This window comes from Nannobrachium achirus (assembly GCF_963921795.1).
Source record: "Nannobrachium achirus genome assembly, chromosome: 2".
In the NCBI taxonomy this organism is placed as follows: Eukaryota; Metazoa; Chordata; class Actinopteri; order Myctophiformes; family Myctophidae; genus Nannobrachium; species Nannobrachium achirus.
Window position 1 is genome coordinate 61,891,733 of NC_137811.1, and position 17,661 is coordinate 61,909,393.

Genomic DNA, 17,661 nt, shown 5'->3' on the forward strand with positions numbered 1-17,661 from the left:
ATTTGTTTGGGGGACCCCCAAACAAATTGTCTCTCAAGAACAGCCTTGAAAATTGCCCTGAAGAATCACTTACAGGCAGCAGCCATTCGCAACTGGTAAAAAACTAACCTAGCCCAACCCTACCCTCCCCTGCCCCTTCTTTGTATATACTGTTTATTTAGACTTACTGTTTTCTTTTTTGTTTTTCTTTACATAATTATCTACTGCATAGTACTGTGTTCTATTTGTCTGTCATTCAATGTTATATGAGATACTTCAATGGTTTCCAGTGGAAATAAGCTTAGTCTTTTCATGGATCTCCTTTTAGTAGACCTTGTACCAGTGAACTGTACCGTCATGAAACTGTACCTTTTCCTATGCAAACTTCTAATAAAGTCTTCAATCAATCAATCAAAGCCTAACTGAGCTCGAGTTACAACTGAGATCCAGTTAAAGTGAGAAGGATCGACCTTTTCTTTGACGATGGCTAGCCAGATTGGGGGGTCCTTGACATGAGAAAGTTAAAGTTTAGTGACCACGTGACTGCCCTGGGCGGAGTGGGGGAGAGGGGGTCGTTTCCGAACACTGGGCGTGGCCGTGGGGCGGAGTTAGCGTATGTCCACCATCGAATTCTAAACAGACATTTTTCTCATCTTGTTTCCTGGCACTGCTTGAACTGAAGCCAGCTACATACACACAGGCACAAATACTAGTTTAAAACCTATTACAACCTGCTGTGCGTCAAATAACCAAAACGTCGAACAATTCTTTGTCCAGAAGGGATCGGTAAGTGAAACGGTTGCATTAATTTGAACGGCATACTACCTAGTTGTAACCAGAGTAAGGTAAACATTGAATTAGTCCGTGGTCCACTCCCATCTTAGCTAACTGTAAGCTAGCATGCTAACACACCAGTCCGTTAAGCTGATAAAAGAACTAACATTAACACCATACGTATTTGTTGCAGCAGGTTACATTATGCGTATTTCCTATTACGGTATATTCTATTTTATTGACGTGTCCTTTTAAAAAGAAGTCCGCGAGTATTAATGCAAGATAATAGCACGACTTCTATCGTCTGAAAGACGGATGGGTGTTTACTTGGTTGTCGGGAAAGGGAGGCGATGGACATGTTTCCGTTTCATTCATTCCCTAAATAGTTTAAAGACACTGTGTTAAACTGAAGACATGATTAACACATAACAACACATTGACAACATAACGTGACGAGGTGTATTATCCGTGGGCGGGGAGAGGGGCAGTGGTGGAAGAATTACTCAAATGTTTTACTCAAAGTAAATACTCCAGTGTAGTACTCATGCATTGCACACTATCCTGTTTCACATGTTTCCAAATAAGAATCCTTTGAAAATAGCAGATCTACAAGTTCAAAGTGACGCGTTGTGAGCTTATAGATCGGCTATTTTCAAATGGCCATGGCTGAAGTGGTTAATGTATGCTCTCCAAAGTAACTTAGTGTTCAAATAATTGTAATGGAGTAAATGTACAATATTTGCCTCTGAGATGTAGTGGAGTAGAAGTAAAAGTATTGCCATTTGGAAATACTCCAGTAAAGTAAAAGTACCTGAAAATTGCACCTAAGTACAGTACTTGAGTAAATTTATTTAGTTACTTTGCACCACTGGGGAGGGGCCTGGTCTCAGTCTGGTGTGTAGGCCTGGGCAGTCAGATAATTACATCTGTGGGTCGTATGATTGACATTAACATATGTCAGTAGGAGACGAGGGAGGGGCCGAATGGAAACAAAGATCAGCCTGGGCCCCCTGGGGATTGAAAAGATAGCGACCCTCATATTTGTTATTTTTGTAGTAATTCAATCACGGTGGCGCTAAAGCACCAAGCAGTTGATCAGTCTATTAATACAAAAAGGCTCCCATTCCCAGCATGACAGTGCAAAACCAACATGCTTATGAAATAGACCTTATTTTGATCTCTTAATTCATCCTGCTTAAAACGGCAAGCATATAATATTCCACAAGTTCCTAATAATCCAAATAGCATACGTTGATTTCTCTATGCATGTGGTGAGTGATGACTAAGCTCTTGCTGCTGCTTCTTTTCCCCCCCCAGCTCCTAGACAGAAGTCAATATGTTCTACACTTGTGGTCCCAATGAAGCCATGGTTATATCTGGTAAGACATTTTGTACACTTGCATTGATCAATGATGGCCTCACCAGGGTGTTATAGGAATTTCTCTTTTGCAGTACAGGAAGTTTGGAAACTCATCCCCCAGTTGGGTTACTAAATAATCAACCTTATAAAAGCTATAGAACTGATAAAGCTATTGGGTCACAGAAATGGCCATTGACAATGTATTTGATATGATCAGTTATGTAGACAGTAGAGCAGTGAATTGATGTCACTGTCATGCGAGTGATTTTCATTATCACTTGGCATGTGATTGAATAGCATTGTGCAACCTGTGATGTCATGCACTGTTGTAAACCTGGACTGTATTGTAAACACAGACTTCCACTCTGACCAATTCAGTATAGTATGACTGACCTAAAACAGACGTTTAAGACATTAGTGATGCAATAATGGTTGGGCAGGGCATTACATTGACCAGAGTTACTATGTTGTGAGCTGAATGGTTGGCCTTTAAAGCACAATTCAACTTTGTAAGTCGCTTTGGATTAAAAGCGTCTGCTAAATGCCTAAACTGTTAGAGGTTTGGTTGCATATGTTTCTTTTCTTTTATCCCTTTCCTCCCCAATTTAGTCGTTATGCTATTTAACCAAAGGTTAATTTACAAATTTCCATTCCTAATGTAAATGGACACGCAGACATTTATTCATCCCGTAAGGGAAATGCAATACTGAAGTCATGAAACATAGGACCGATACAGAAAAAAGACACAGCTAGAAGTAAAGAATAATAATATTAAAAAATATTACCGCTAAGCATGTACCGTAGTGACTCACAGGGATTTGTAATAAAATAGTGTTCATATTTTGTCTTGATTTGTTTTTCACTTTCTTTCTCTCTCAATACAGGCTTTGGCCGCTCTCCTCCCTTGATGATTGCTGGTGGCAGAGTGTTTGTCATTCCATGCATTCAGCAGATCCAGAGGTAGTGAACCTCTTTCCATAACCACCCCACCCCAACATTCACACTATTCATTCATCTTTCCATAACCACCCCACCCCAACATTCACACTATTCATTCATCTGTCCATAACCACCCCACCCCAACATTCACAATATTCATTTGTATTCCTCTTCTATGAGAGCAGCCAGTGAACCTCTTTCCATAACCACCCCACCCCAACATTCACACTATTCATTTGTATTCCTCTTCTATGAGAGCAGCCAGTGCATTCCATTTTGGTTGTTAGTTAATCGATTTATTTATTTTAACACATATTATAAAAATAACAAGAACGACTGTATGCTGTAATGTATATACCTGTGTGTAAAAGTCACAAAAGTGAAGACAGTGATGTGGTTCAAAAGTCAACGGTCGTCAGGATTGGGATTTAAACCCACAACATGCTGTCAGAGGGGTCCTGAAGAACCTAATTTTAACCTCCCAGTCAAATTCTTTCCATAATTCTCTCTCCACTCTCTTTTGACAATTAGAAAGTATATTTTCCAGACATCATTTTCTAATACAGGGGTTCACAAATGTTTTTATACCACAGTATACCACCATTTTATGGGTGAATATTACAAAATGAAATTACAGCTGTGATTCCTGCTGAATTGTAGGCCTGCCCATCTTATCATTGAAATCAATGAATTGAATGAATAATATTGTAGCACCACCGCAAAGGACTCACTCGCGACTCGCCCCCACGTGAGATAGTTTTCTTGATGCAGCTGAGCTGGAGAACAGGGTTTCATTCCAGCTCGGGGCACTAAGTGCTACAATATCAATAAAATGTGTTGCCTGAACTATCATAGTTTGTTAAAACAGCTCTCGATTTTATCTTTGGCCACCGACCATGTGTTTCTTCATCCTGGATGGCAGCTGTTGGTAACTGGTTGGGTTGTCTGTGAGCATGACCTCCCCGCTCAGTAATGTTACATTGCAAACTGTAAATTCAACGGTTTGTTGACTCAAATGCCTATTAGGCATTTTGGGGGCTTATTGTGTTTGTCCAGACAGTGGTCATTGGCAGTCTAGCCATGCAGACTTGGCTTGTATGGCTAGACTGGCAGCATGGTTGTTGAATAACTCTGAACCCATTTCTCCTCTCTTACTTTCTCCTTTGGATTTTTATACTTTCCAGGATCACTCTGAACACCATGACTCTGAACGTGAAGAGTGACAAAGTGTACACCCGCCACGGAGTACCCATCTCTGTTACAGGCATTGCACAGGTACGACTTTGAGGAATGACATGAAGCATCCACCAAATGTCCACACATCTCACATCGTCACCACTAGGGCTGTCACGATTATGACATTTTACATGGCGATTAATTGTCACTCAAATAATTGCGATTAACGATTTAATTGTGTTTTTGTCGTTGACAATTACATTTCTGTTTGGCTTGTAGGCTTTGAAGTTGCACATGGTAGATATGAAACATAACCTAACTATACAAAGAAATTACTGACATATTTGACAACTTTATACTTGAAAAAGAACCTTGATAGTGGAAATAGCCGATCTACAAGCTCACAACACGTCGCGTTGTGAGCTTGTAGATCAGCTATTTACTTTTTGACTTTTTTTTAAATATATGAACATTTTTCATCATGGAAACGATTATGACGATTATGAAAAAAAATCACGATTATGTCAAATAATTGCGATTAGACGATTATGTAATAATTGTGACAGCCCTAGTCACCACCCTCTCTAAAACAAACACTAGAGAGAGACACTAACCATTCACTGAAAGTTAGGTCCAACATTGTTGCATATTATCATTTGACCTTCACAAACGCATGCTCGTTCTAGTATCACACGTCTGAAAACCATCACCACGTCTGACTAACCACTGTAACATCTCAATTGTTTACAATGTAGCTTTTAGAATTTCAGCTTATTCTCAACTTGCACTTTTTGCAAGTTGCTTTGGATAAGAGGCTCAGCTAAATGCCCAAAGAATTAACAACCTGTCCTGAACTAACTAGCTACTGTAGTTGCCTGTTGCTTGCATATTTGATGCTCCACAATTAACGATAAACGATATCTTCAGTTGAGAAGCTGGGCCAGTAGGAGAAGGGAGCTTGTTAGCTGTTAGTCCACTGGTTTGAACTCGTTGTTCAACTGCAAGTATCTGTGTCTGTTTTATAGACGGCAACCCATTCCCCATCCCCCAAGTGTTCTTGTAACATGTCCCTGTGGAGAGGCCCAGAGGCCAGCCAGGCAACGTCCCAGTTGTCTGTGTAGAATGTGACAAACCCCCCCCCCCCCCCCCCCCAACACTTTCCTCTAGGCTCTAAATAAAAAGCAAGGCCTTAATTTGCACTCTTAACAAAAGGTTTACAAAACAGGCAGCCAAGATAAATGATGAAAAAACTTATCCCATTGCATCCCAAATCATATTTAGAATAATTTTATTTGACATTTCACAAGCTGCACAGGCTCTGGTGCGGAACACATAAAATGTAACTGTCTCCATCATGCAAGTGATACACAGCTCCAAGTTACCAGGAACAGCGTTCTAACAGGAACAGACCTTTGTATTTCTGCTAATCGGAAATGTGACGCGTTGTAAGCTTGTAGATCGGCTAAAGTAATTTCCACAAAATGTTGGAAATATTTGCCTATTATAGGGTTAATGTGGTTAAGTAACACGTCTTGATTATTTTCATGACATTTCTTTAGGATTATACATTTATTTTTAGGATACTTTTTATTCATTGGATTTCAGGTGCACAGGAACAAAGTATCTGAAATGCACATGTAATGGGGCAGTGCAGGACATAATTGTCTACATATCAATCCATAGACATGCGTTGTCAAGGACGGACAAAGCTGCTTTATGAAATTAATAGGATTGAAGTAAGTGCCTGCTGCTGTCGGAGAGAATGGACTCCTAAGTTGTCTGTTAAACAGCAAACATACAGGGCCTGAATTTTGGTGCGGATTGGAGATCATTTTATTTCTGCAAATCTAGAACTTCAGTGCTGGTGATTCCTGTACTCATTTACAGCGATGTTGATTATTATAATCAGCTAACATTAATGGAGAACTGACTGGAAGAAGCATAGTTCAGAGAATCCCTTAAGTTGGAGGGAGCAGAGCAACAAAATTAATTCCCAGACAGACAATGTAAGACAAAAGCTCTGTTCAGATATAGAATATTTGCAGGCTGTTATGACCAGTGTGACCCAAGCACACAGCAAAGAAGAGACGAAAGTTAACTTAAGCCAAGAAGAGACGAAAGTTAACTGAAGCTATAGGGCGTATTTATTCAGGGAAATCTTGCTATTTCTACGTCCCATCATTCCGACTAAGGGAGTCGGAAGGTTAGCTACTCAACCGCGTCCTGGTTACTGAGGTTAGGGTCAGGGTTTGTGGTTGGATTTAGTCAATAGAGGTTAACATTCACCCACGTTGGCAGGTTAGCTACTCACCAGGTTAAAATTCCCCCTTGTCCAAAGGATGAACCGTCGAACAGATGCTATGTCGCAATGTTGACACAGCTTGGCAAAATAGGTGTAAAGTTACTGTAAACAGTAAACTTGATCTACAAGTTTAGTTAACAATACTGTAGGCTGGCCTGTACTTTACCATACTTGTTGACAGGTTAAGCTCTGGTGAGGAGTGACGTGCAGACCGGGCTTTTGTAGAGAAAGCAGTTGATTGTAGAATGGAATACAGTTGCGGAGATTGGCGAAGGAGAGCAGGTGCACTGAGTGGGGGAGGGGGGGTGTATATGAAGCTGAGGAGGAGCAAGTTTTCTCTTGTTTCTGCATTTATGCCTGCTTGGGACCTGCAACATTCAAGGCAAAGTCTTGTGTTCAATATTATTATTATTTTGAGCGGTGGGCAAATCTAGAGCTGGATCAAGAAGCAACAGTGGTACTAGCAACAGATTTTGGCTACATGCAGCCGTTTACAAACGTGTGTACATAACCACCTCCATAGCTTTTATTGATAGACCCCGTTTTAGTTTTAGTCCCCGTGGAGGAGGGGGGTGGCTGATGGGGTTGCCGAAAAATATCCCTCATAATATGGGGTCGTGGTTAAGTCAGTTTGAGAACCCATGGCTTAATGAAATGGACTGCTACACACACACACACGCGCAAACGCGCGCAACTGCTCAAATTCAAAATGCACTGCTTCAAAAAACTGGGTTTGATTTTTTACAGTTGAACCCTCCTCTATTAATTTAAATACTTAGAAGTAGCCTATGCTGCAGAGAGATTGGGTAGAGCAAGCATGCTTTAATAGTGAGAGAGAGAGTGCACCACCGCACAGCTGTTAATAATGCTTTAATTAAGTGTCCGACTGGCCGTTAAAAAATACAAATAAAAAAATGAACTAGCGAGCTGACATTCTAAGATATGTTTCAAGTGGAGTGACATGAAGTTTTAGGTTGCACGAGAAGCAGTTAATCCCTGCATCCCTGTGATAATGAATGATAATCATATACTACATTCTTATTGTGCCTGTAAATGGATGCTTTCAGGGCAGTTTCCTCAGCAGAAAACCATTTGTTATCCTCTTTTTATTTATTTAAACGGATTACAAGTTACAGCAGGTCTGCCAGCCTTTAGATGGATGGATGCTGTTGAATTCTCATCTCCAAATGCCTTATCTGGCATGCTTACAGTAAAATCTCACGTTGTGAGTAGCAAGTACTGTACTTGACAGACATAATGAGCTCATCGCATTATTAGCCTTTTAATGATTACAGCTGGTTTCCGTGCACTGTTATGCATTTTTCAGGCCTATGTATTTTCAATTATTTTAAAAACACTTATCTAAAGTGATATTTTTGTTCAGTAAATGGGTCTCCCCAGAAAATATGAGAAAATATGGGGTTGCCACAGAATGCCCCTCATAATATGGGGTTGTGGTATAAAAAAAAAAAAAAAAAAAAAAAAAAACAGTGTCTCTCTCTAGTGTTTGAGAGCGCCTGATCATCAAGCTCACATGTTATGAGCTTGGGCAACACAAAATGCAGGACCCTACCATGACAGTTCTCTTTCCACTCCCAGGTCAAGATCCAGGGACAGAACAAGGACATGTTGGCTACCGCTTGCCAGATGTTTATGGGAAAGTCGGAGGCTGAGATCGCCACAATCGCCCTGGAGACATTGGAGGGACACCAGAGAGCCATCATTGCCCATTTGACCGTGGAGGTAGGTGTGACACACAGACAGAATGTGTCAAGTCTTATTTAGTAGAGTGCTCTAAAGCTGGGCAATATTACTGAAAAGTTGTATAACATATTTTACATGTCAAACAATGTTATTTGCTATTATGTCCATTTGATCACATCTTCTCTACGCCTCCTTCATTATGCAATTTGACAGTAAGTGAAAATAAACTGTGAGGTCTGTTATAATTATACCCACATTGCCACTAGTTGGCAGGCTCAAGTTTAAAGTAACATAAATAATTACATGTTTATACTTTTTCATTACATTAGTAATACTTGTTTTTCTATCCCTTTGGAGAACTCAACATCTTTCCCAGCAGCACTAGAGTGTCATATTGACTTGCGTCTGTCCGCATGTGTAGGAGATCTACCAGGATCGTAAGAAGTTCTCTGAGCAGGTGTACAAGGTGGCATCCTCTGACCTGGTGAACATGGGCATTGGAGTGGTCAGCTACACGCTCAAAGACGTCCACGATGACCAGGTATGTCCTTTTAGGTCCCTAGACCTCTCAACATAAAGTAGTGAGAGATGATTGATACAAGATGATTTATGAACAAACTCCCAAGATGATTTGTGAACAAATTCCCAAGAAAACATTATAGAGATGGTTGTTAATGGTGTAGAGGAAGAGCAACATGTGCCCCACTTAAATGCCACCATATTGGCTAATCTTGCAAACTACTGGACCGATCAATGCCATATTTCTAAAACGTGTATGTTGGGTATCGAAATGAGTAAAACATGGATTTCATCAGAATTTTGCAGTGAAGCCACACTTGGACACGTGTTTAGGTCTTACAACAGAGGTAGGCTGAAAGAAGATAGTCAGTATCTTCATGCAGACATGCCTACTGGAAATAACAGATTTCAGAGATGGCTGCTTCCTTTTATTGTAATGACCCCCAGTCCTTCAGCAGTGTGGTACATTAGATGGCTGATATCAGTATCCCCAGAGTGACTAATTGGCTTAAGAGGTTCTTTGCCAGCGATCTCTGATACACTAATGACTCTCTCTCTATCTCTCTCTCTCTCTCTCTGTCTCTCTCCCTCGTTCTCTCGTCCATCTGTCTCTCTCATCCATCTCCCAGGACTACCTGCACTCTCTGGGTAAGGCCAGGACGGCCCAGGTGCAGAAGGATGCCAGGATCGGAGAGGCACAGTACAAACGAGACGCTGTCATCAGGGTACAGTTACTATAAGTAACTTCCTCTCCTCTCTCCTTCTTCATCTCCTCGTTTGTTGTTTGTGTATTCATATGGAACATACCTAACCATGCATAATATGACTAAACCAAGCTCTAATTTCTACCATTTTCTCGTCCCTCCTCCTTGCCTTGTCTTATGTGCAGGAGGCACATGCCATGCAGGAGAAGGTGTCCGCACAGTATAAGAACGAGATCGAGATGGCGAAGGCCCAGAGAGACTTTGAGCTCAAGAAGGCAGTATATGACCAGGAGGTGAACACCAAGAAGGCGGAGTCAGAGATGGCCTACCAGCTCCAGGTACAGTACTAGACCTTGTCCATGTATTTGTAGGTCACACATGTATTCACTCATTCACTGACAAGAATATTTAACCAAACCACTGCCAGCTATTCTTCGTTTTTCCTTACCTTTTCAAGTAGTCACAGAATATTTCTTTATTTTTCATAGACATGGACACGCTTTCTGTGCTTCCATGTAAAAAAAGAAAGAAAAAGTTGTGCGTCTGAGTTTTGCTGACCCGTGCCTCACTCCGTAGCCGATTGGCTCGCGTCTAGCTTTGATGCGTAACACGCTGCAAGCAGAGAGGTGTGTACTGGCAGACACTGTCTCTGTAGCGATTCACGTTGATTTGCGGGAAGAGAGAGATTGTGAGGCTAATGTTAAGTGGTGAGGCTATGCCGCTATCTGGAATACAAGGTGTTTTTGGGTGCTTTCTACCATTGGTTTCTATGCATGAAAACTGTTTTTTTTTTCTCTACAAAAGTGTCGCGATACTACAGCCTGAAGTATCGATACAGTATCGGGAAATAAACTATCGCGATGTATTGCCGTATCGATTATAGTGACCATCCCTAGTGTGGACCTGGGATAATTCGACGAGAAATCTCGTCTTCGGCAGTGAATTAGTTTCTCAAGAAGACTGTTATATATTTTTTAGATAGGATAACTTGGGGCAGAGGAAAGGGAAAGGACATGTCTCCAGTAGTTTAGGTAACAGGCTAAACCTCTGCTCCTCCCACCAGGTGGCTAAGACCAAGCAGCGCATCGAGGAGGAGAAGATGCAGGTGCAGGTGGTGGAACGCACCCAGCAGATCATGCTGCAGGAGCAGGAGATCACCCGCAGGGAGAAGGAGCTGGAGGCCAAGGTGAAGAAGCCAGCCGACGCTGAGAGATACAGGCTGGAGAAACTGGCTGAGGCTTCACGGTAGGTATCTGCCCGGAAGGTTGTGTGACAATGCCTTTTAACCACTCCCTCTATACTTAATAAGTTGAAACTGTGCTTAGTACGCACTTTCTCTTATCACTACACCAAATCTCTTTGGTGAACATTCCCCCTAGAATGGGTTTCTGTGGTTAAATGTCACAAAAAACTGCTTCTGAAGTTGAATTCAATAGGTTAACTCAAATGGAATGTTTGCTATTTCCATTGATTACCATTGCATTCCTTGTTGAGTAAATGCACTTCCAGCACAGAAAGCACTTAAAATATGTACGTATAGGTTTTTCTTTCCAGCAGATATCAATTTAATCTGCTATAGAACATTTTAGCATAAAACAGAGGATGCAACCCCAGCTTTGTGAAGAATAAAGTTGGGATGCATGTCTGTGTTTTGAAAAGTGCTATAAAATGAACAGAGCATTGAGTGTTTGCTGTAAGAAGTGTACGTGTTTCTAATTTTAACCAAACCTCAACCTTCAGTCTGCAGCTCATCATGGAGGCGGAGGCCGAAGCTGAATCCATCAGAGTGAGTCTTGTTCACCTCTCACTTCCTTAGAACAGAGAAAGCGTTATCTGTTCTATTTACACTCTCCCTCATCCCTCAACCACTTCCTGTTACCTCCCACCCACATGCACACAACACAGCTCCTCCCCTGCTGCGTGTATCAAAACAACATCCCGCTTCCAGCAGTGAAAGCTTGTGATTGGCTGAACCGGAGGTAGGGAGCGCTCCGTTGTGTTCGCCTGTTAGCTCATTCGTGTTATAGAGTTATAGGCATAGGTTATAGGTAATATAATAGGCCTACATGCGATGTTTCATAACATATAACACAAGAAATAATCATAACACATTATAAATAAACATTATATATTTATAAGGTCAAGTATTCTACTTAATAGTTGGGACTTACAAGAACCATTATCATAGTTATAATAGACCTACATTTACAGTAGTTTAGGCATTTTGGTTTGATAAGGTTGTGGGCAGAACAATTTGTCCTTGTTATTTGACTATTTTTACTTTAATTACAATATTAAAGACACTTCATAGTGAATTAGTGATTATACTAAATAGCCTATGTCATGATTGCTTTTATAACTAGATCAGATTGTGTTTATAATATAACGCCGGCGCGCCTCCATCATCTCCACCGAAAACAAGCGCTCCGCCCATGTTCCATTGTTGGAACCGGGATGTTGTTTTGATACACGCTCCCCTGCTCTATCTCTCTTCCTCCCTCTCCTTCCTCTTGCAGCTGATATTTCCCAGCATGTCTGTCTTCACCCGGCTAACAGTTAGTCATTGACTGACCTTGACCCCACTTTGTTTCCTGTCATCCATTAGTTTGTTGCCTCTCAGACACTCTGTTAATCTGTTATTCTTTCTCTGTTGCTGTTTGTTGAATTTAGTTTTAGACCAAATTAATATGCAAGAATGTTGCAACTTCACCCCCGCCGATGCAAATGCTTTGGAAATCACTGTACCTCAAGCAATTGAATTATGATTTAGAAAATGTAAAAAAGAAAATGTAAAATTTTGTTAAAGGTCCAGGAGTAAACTTTAACTTACAGTCCTCCTCAAAACAAACAAAGGCAGGTTGTTTGAGATTGTCTGTTCATCATCAGTTCTCTTCCCAGTCCTACATGTGTTTTACTGTAAACTCTTGCACTGCGTTTAAAGTGTGTGTGTGTGTGTGTGTGTGTGTGTGTGTGTGTGTGTGTGTGTGTGTGTGTGTGTGTGTGTGTGTGTGTGTGTGTGTGTGTGTGTGTGTGTGTGTGTGTGTGTGTGTGTGTGTGTGTGTGTGTGTGTGTGTGTCTCCGTACAGATGCATGGTGAGGCTGAGGCGTTTGCTGTGGAGGCTAAAGGCCGTGCTGAGGCAGAGCAGATGATTAAGAAGGCAGAGGCCTTCAAGCAGTACGAGGAAGGAGCCATGGTTGACATGCTGCTAGAGAAACTCCCTCTGGTCAGTACAACTAGATGAATGGATTACTGTATGTTTGCACATACGTTAAATTAGTCTCTGAGTTTGGTGCAACAGGTGCGTTACACTGAAGCAAAACATTGTAAAATGTTCAATGATTTAAAACTATACAATCAAAATAGTGTTACTTATTTGATGACATCATACCCTTTTATGCCCATACATGGAGATCCATTTCTGTAGAACCAGCCATACAGAAATGTCAAACAAAATGTTATGTCAAAATATCGACACGCTCCCGTAGACCGTGCACATAAAGATTCTCTTGACAATTACAATTATTAGGTTTTATGTAATGAATGTATTATCTCCCACGTGTACATTTCTGTGTGTCGAGAGGAAATCATAGAAATGTACACGTGGGAGATAATACATTCATTACATGCCTTTAAATAAACTGGGTGTCCCCATCTACACTCCTTCACTAGATCGCAGAGGAGATCAGCAGGCCACTGTCTAAGGCCCAGAAGATTACAATGATCTCCAGCGGCGGATCAGAGGTGGGAGCGTCCAAGCTGGCAGGAGAGGTCCTGGACATCATGGCCAGGCTGCCCGCTACCGTGGAGAAACTGACCGGTGTCAGCATCACACAGGTCGCAGGGGTAAGATTCCTGCCATCGTGACTAGAGTTCTGCACTTCTGATCCAGAGAGAGACGTAAAAAAAAAAAGGGTAAACACTCACATTCTGTCCTTGTTGAATCCACAGAAGGCGCACTAAAAGACCCGGGGCGGTGAGAGTGATGTGATGAGAGGAGAGACATCTACCACGTGCACCATCCCCTCTCCAGTGCCTATAACCACTATTATATCTACATGCTTTTCACCGTGACCATAGTGCTGCTGTGTGTATGTCTGTGTGCGTGCATGTTGATAGCGTTGACACAATGGGCCATCGTGGCTCCTTGCAGCTCCCCCGCACCTCGATCCGCCAGGGTTATTCCAGCTTTCCTCGTTGTTTTTTGATTGCTGCCTCGTTTTTCCCTAATCATATCGCTCAAGTGGTCTGGAATGGTCTGTAGCGTTCTCTCTTTCTATGTTCAGTGTTAAAAGTCCAGGAGTGAAATTGCCTAACTTGCCAGAGAGAGTGAAAGTATCATATGTAAAGGGTGAGATGGAATGGTGTCGGAATAATAATTTAATTTTCAGTCATTAATACATTCTGCGTTCTATACTATGGCATTTATACCCTCACTAAAACAGTTAGTGCATTTTGCCTCAGTAGGGCAGTACTACAGACTCTAAGCTGCTTTTTCAACCTACTTATATCTAACATGGTAGAGCCGGGATCACTCTGACTAGCAGGGGTGGAAAGCTGTTGTTGGTGCCATTTTGTTTTTTAAACTCGTATTTCTAAGATGTGACGTTTTATTATTTTGTTTATTTTTCTGATCAGTCGTTTTACCTCTTACAGAGGGTCTGGGTCTGTGAAGTGACATTCAATCTTATAGAAAGGTATAGAAAGTCATGTTAAGCTTATATCAGTTATATCAGCAGTTTTCATATGAAAAATAAATCAGTTGTAGTTCATACGGAACTTATATTTTCAGTGTCTTGCATTTTTCACATGCAGCTCTGTGTTGACATCTTTGTCACTATTTCTTTCTAGTGTGGGTGTAATCAGTACCCTTTTTGCTTTCTGCATATCAGTACCGAAGTCAATAGTTTGTATACAGTTGAACAAGCAGTTTGCATGGCTGTAATCGCTTTGAACACTACTAACGCTACGGGTCAACCTAAGGTTATTGGTGTACATTTGTGCACCCTAAAGCATGCTACTAATTGCTAATTTTCTAGATTGGCCAGTTTTAACATCATAAACAATAAATGCAGGCTGTGGAGCGGAGAGCTTTCTTCTGAACATTACAGGGAGGAGGGGAAAGGAAGTGGGTGGTGGGAACAAGTTGAGGGTTTTCTTGCACGGAGCAGAGAAAATGTTTGTGGTGGGCAACGAGGAAAATGGTGGTTTTGAAATTGATTGCACTTGTCTTTGAAGTCTGAAGGTTGTATGAAAGTGGAAAGTTTGCTTGTGCCTACTCAACTGACGTTTTTGATTCGCTTTCTGCTTCCAGTTTGCGGTCTTTTTGCATGTACTGTCTGTCTCTCTCTCTGTCATGCTGTCTGTCTCTTTCTGAACAACAGTCCAAAGTTTGTAGGCTGCATTGCCTGCATTTTGTTACCTACCGCCAAGTGCCTGGATAAGTCAAAGCCTCAACTCACAACATTAATGTTGGTTAAAAGTCTGGTTTCTCTGATAATGGTTATTGTCTGCGTGTGAGAGTCCAGTGATTTGATCCAACATTTTGGCGAGCCATGGACCGTCATTGTCCAGGGTTTTGGGTAAAAGCCCATTCCTAATCTAACAGCTTCCTCTTTTCTATGTTTCTCTTTACTAATCAGTTTTTATAAGCAAACAATGTCTGTGATTTCCTTTAGTCTACGCTGAAAAGTTGTTCAGTAAGTTCTGTAGTATATAGAAATGTATAAATGTTGTAGGCTAATTGACTGATTTTATGTAACACAAAAGAATTTATTGCAAGTCTATGTGGACAATTAAATAAAGTTTAAAAACTGATGTTCTCTGTTGTTTTTCATTGTCCTCCCATTTCAATGACATATCAATTTCAAATGTATTTGAAAAGGTTAACTTTATTAAAACAACTACAAAAATAGACAACACAATGAATTACAATGGCATCAAGGTAGCAAGCATTTCTACAAAGAAACAAGAGACCCCCAAAATGTAACAAAGCGTTTTTCCATATATTAGTGAAGGAAATGAACAATTCTGTCATTTAAAAAAATATGTACACATCATTGGGTTCAGCTTTTCAAAGACACAAAAGGACAAAATAACAGACATCAAGGAGTGTCTAAGTACATACAGTATATTCATAAAAATATGGGTTTATCTGAAGTACAGTGTATCAAAAATGATCAATTGAGAAGCATATGTATTGAAATGGCACAGGCCAGTCCCACTCATTCAATCAGTAAACATTGGTTAGTTGATAATTTGTTACTCATTCTGGACTCGATAGCATTTCTGTACAGTCTGTAAGATTGGTAGGTTGGTTCTACCGTGGTCACTTTATTAGATGGGACTATGAAGAGGTTTGTTGCTATTTCCAGTGGTGGAAAGTACTCAAGTACAGTACTTAAAAATGTGAGGGATTTTTACTTCACTGGAGTATTTTAATTTGTCATACTTTTACTTATATTCCACTACATCTCAGAGGGAAATGTACTTTTATACATTTGAAAAGTTGTGATATTTGACATTCTGCAAAATTGGGTTTTTCCTTTTTGTACTGTAAGTATATTTTGATGCCAATACTTGTGTATTGGCACAATACCAAACTTTTACTTGAAAACAGAGTACTTCTTACTTTGTGGTATTGATAATTTAACTCAAGTCAAAAACATTTAGCTTTGTTCTTCCACCACTGGCTATTTCACCAAATTCAGGACCCCCAATATTTATTAGTTGACCAATGATCTTATAAGAGGAAAAAAATGGGTTTTATACAGTAATACATTTGAATGAACAACATGTGATTATTATAGTTATGAGTCAACACCTCAATGCTGTTGCTGATTTAAGAGCATAATGGTTTCATACAATCAAATGATGAAAAGATGTCATGGAAGTAAAAACAAACAAACAAAAAAACATTTACATCCATTTGTTTGAAAATTCTTTGTTGGAGAAGATGTCTGAAACATGTTCAGCACAAGCAAATTCAATTCCACATTGACAGGCATGTATGTTACACATCAGAGAAGAATTATTCAGCTCGGACAGGGATATAGGATTTTAAAGTGCAGCTGGTAGTGGAATTTTAACATCTATCCCTGTCTGGGTCATGACCAGATCCACGCATTTCCATAACTCACATCTTACATCTGAGCAGGTGCATCTCCTAATGTCTGTCCTTTCCTCTGCCCTAGGGGGCAGTATTGTCTCTCTGTTTCGGGGGAAATAGTCATTCCAGTTTGCTGGTCATATTGCCAGTGGCAGAGGCAGATCTCTGTTCAGTTTCAGGTTCAGTTTTCAGGTGTGGGGACGAGGGCCCGATGATTTGGCACCAGAAAGACAGTTCTCTCTGTGGCTCAGAGTTAAGGCTCACAATAAAGGTGTGATCGGGTTAGGGTTACTTTTTTTGCAGCTCCCAGACCATGTGCAGGTTGTGGTCTGGTTTAAAATGGCTGTTAATATAGGGCAGTTGATTCCTCTTCAGCTTGAATGAGAGACAACAAACACCACAACCCCCCAAGTCTAATGTATTCTGGTCATCATTACATTTACATTTTAACCACTTGGCTCTTTTGTAAAGCAACGTGTCTTGGCTCTGAGGTTTTCTCAGGGATATTTCAACACAGGAGCAAGGGCCTTGGACCTTTCCATTACAGAACATTCACTTGAGCCAGGGTGGGCCCGTTAACAATGTGGATAGGACTATACAGTTATAACTGTGCTATTGGATGCTCTGTTAAGTAGCTACAGAGAAGCCATGCTGAGATGTAGAGCTGGGCATGAGGGGAAGTGGAGGGGGAATTGTTTGTAGGTAACTAGCAACATGTGTCACGATGAACACAGACTGAGGGGGCTGGAGCTGGGCATAATAATGGTGTACAGCAAACTGTGCACAGTAGGCCCACCCATACTGTAAATACTAAGACAACAAACCCTTGTGCTGTATGTGCACTGTCCCCTCTAGATGACGTGTTACATGAAATGCAGGAGGCAACAGAAATGTCTATATATAAAGTTACACCATCACCTGTAAAAAAATAAAAACCCTTATTGTTGTATTTCAAATGTTTCGTACGTCATTCACATAGTTTTACAAACTCTTAATCTGCTATTTTGCCATCAAAGAACAAGCACTTTCCATCCTTTTTTTGCTTTAATTCAGCATCTGTTAAGCCCTCTAACACACATTTTACAGCATTTAATGTTA

The 17,661-nt window shown here is 40.8% G+C and overlaps 2 protein-coding genes across 5 annotated transcripts in view; one reads left to right on the plus strand and one right to left on the minus strand.

Annotated features, from left to right (window-relative positions):
• Nucleotides 1-631: 631 nt before the first annotated feature.
• flot1b (flotillin 1b) lies at nucleotides 632-15,272 on the plus strand. The gene is made up of 13 exons (XM_080748641.1): nucleotides 632-765; nucleotides 2,071-2,132; nucleotides 2,998-3,073; nucleotides 4,237-4,327; nucleotides 8,130-8,273; nucleotides 8,656-8,775; nucleotides 9,383-9,478; nucleotides 9,643-9,795; nucleotides 10,521-10,702; nucleotides 11,198-11,243; nucleotides 12,544-12,681; nucleotides 13,128-13,301; nucleotides 13,407-15,272. Exons 2-13 carry the CDS (start codon nucleotides 2,090-2,092, stop codon nucleotides 13,416-13,418), a joined length of 1,275 nt encoding a protein of 424 aa, XP_080604767.1. The 5' UTR covers nucleotides 632-765; nucleotides 2,071-2,089; the 3' UTR covers nucleotides 13,419-15,272.
• Nucleotides 15,273-15,336: 64 nt separating this feature from the next.
• ddr1 (discoidin domain receptor tyrosine kinase 1) overlaps nucleotides 15,337-17,661 on the minus strand; it is an 80,647-nt gene continuing 78,322 nt past the window's right edge. For all 4 annotated transcript variants that reach the window (XM_080738899.1, XM_080738898.1, XM_080738897.1 and 1 more), the window contains one exon: nucleotides 15,337-17,661. This exon is cut by the window's right edge and continues 702 nt beyond it. The gene's annotated coding sequence lies outside the window, so the exon portion shown is untranslated.

Coding starts and splice junctions, on each gene's coding strand:
- flot1b (XM_080748641.1), top strand. CDS start 2,090: ATGTTCTACACTTGTGGTCCCAATGAAGCCATGGTTATATCTG. Junction 8,776..9,382: donor AAGACGTCCACGATGACCAG/GTATGTCCTTTT, acceptor TCCATCTCCCAG/GACTACCTGCACTCTCTGGG. Junction 11,244..12,543: donor CCGAAGCTGAATCCATCAGA/GTGAGTCTTGTT, acceptor GTCTCCGTACAG/ATGCATGGTGAGGCTGAGGC.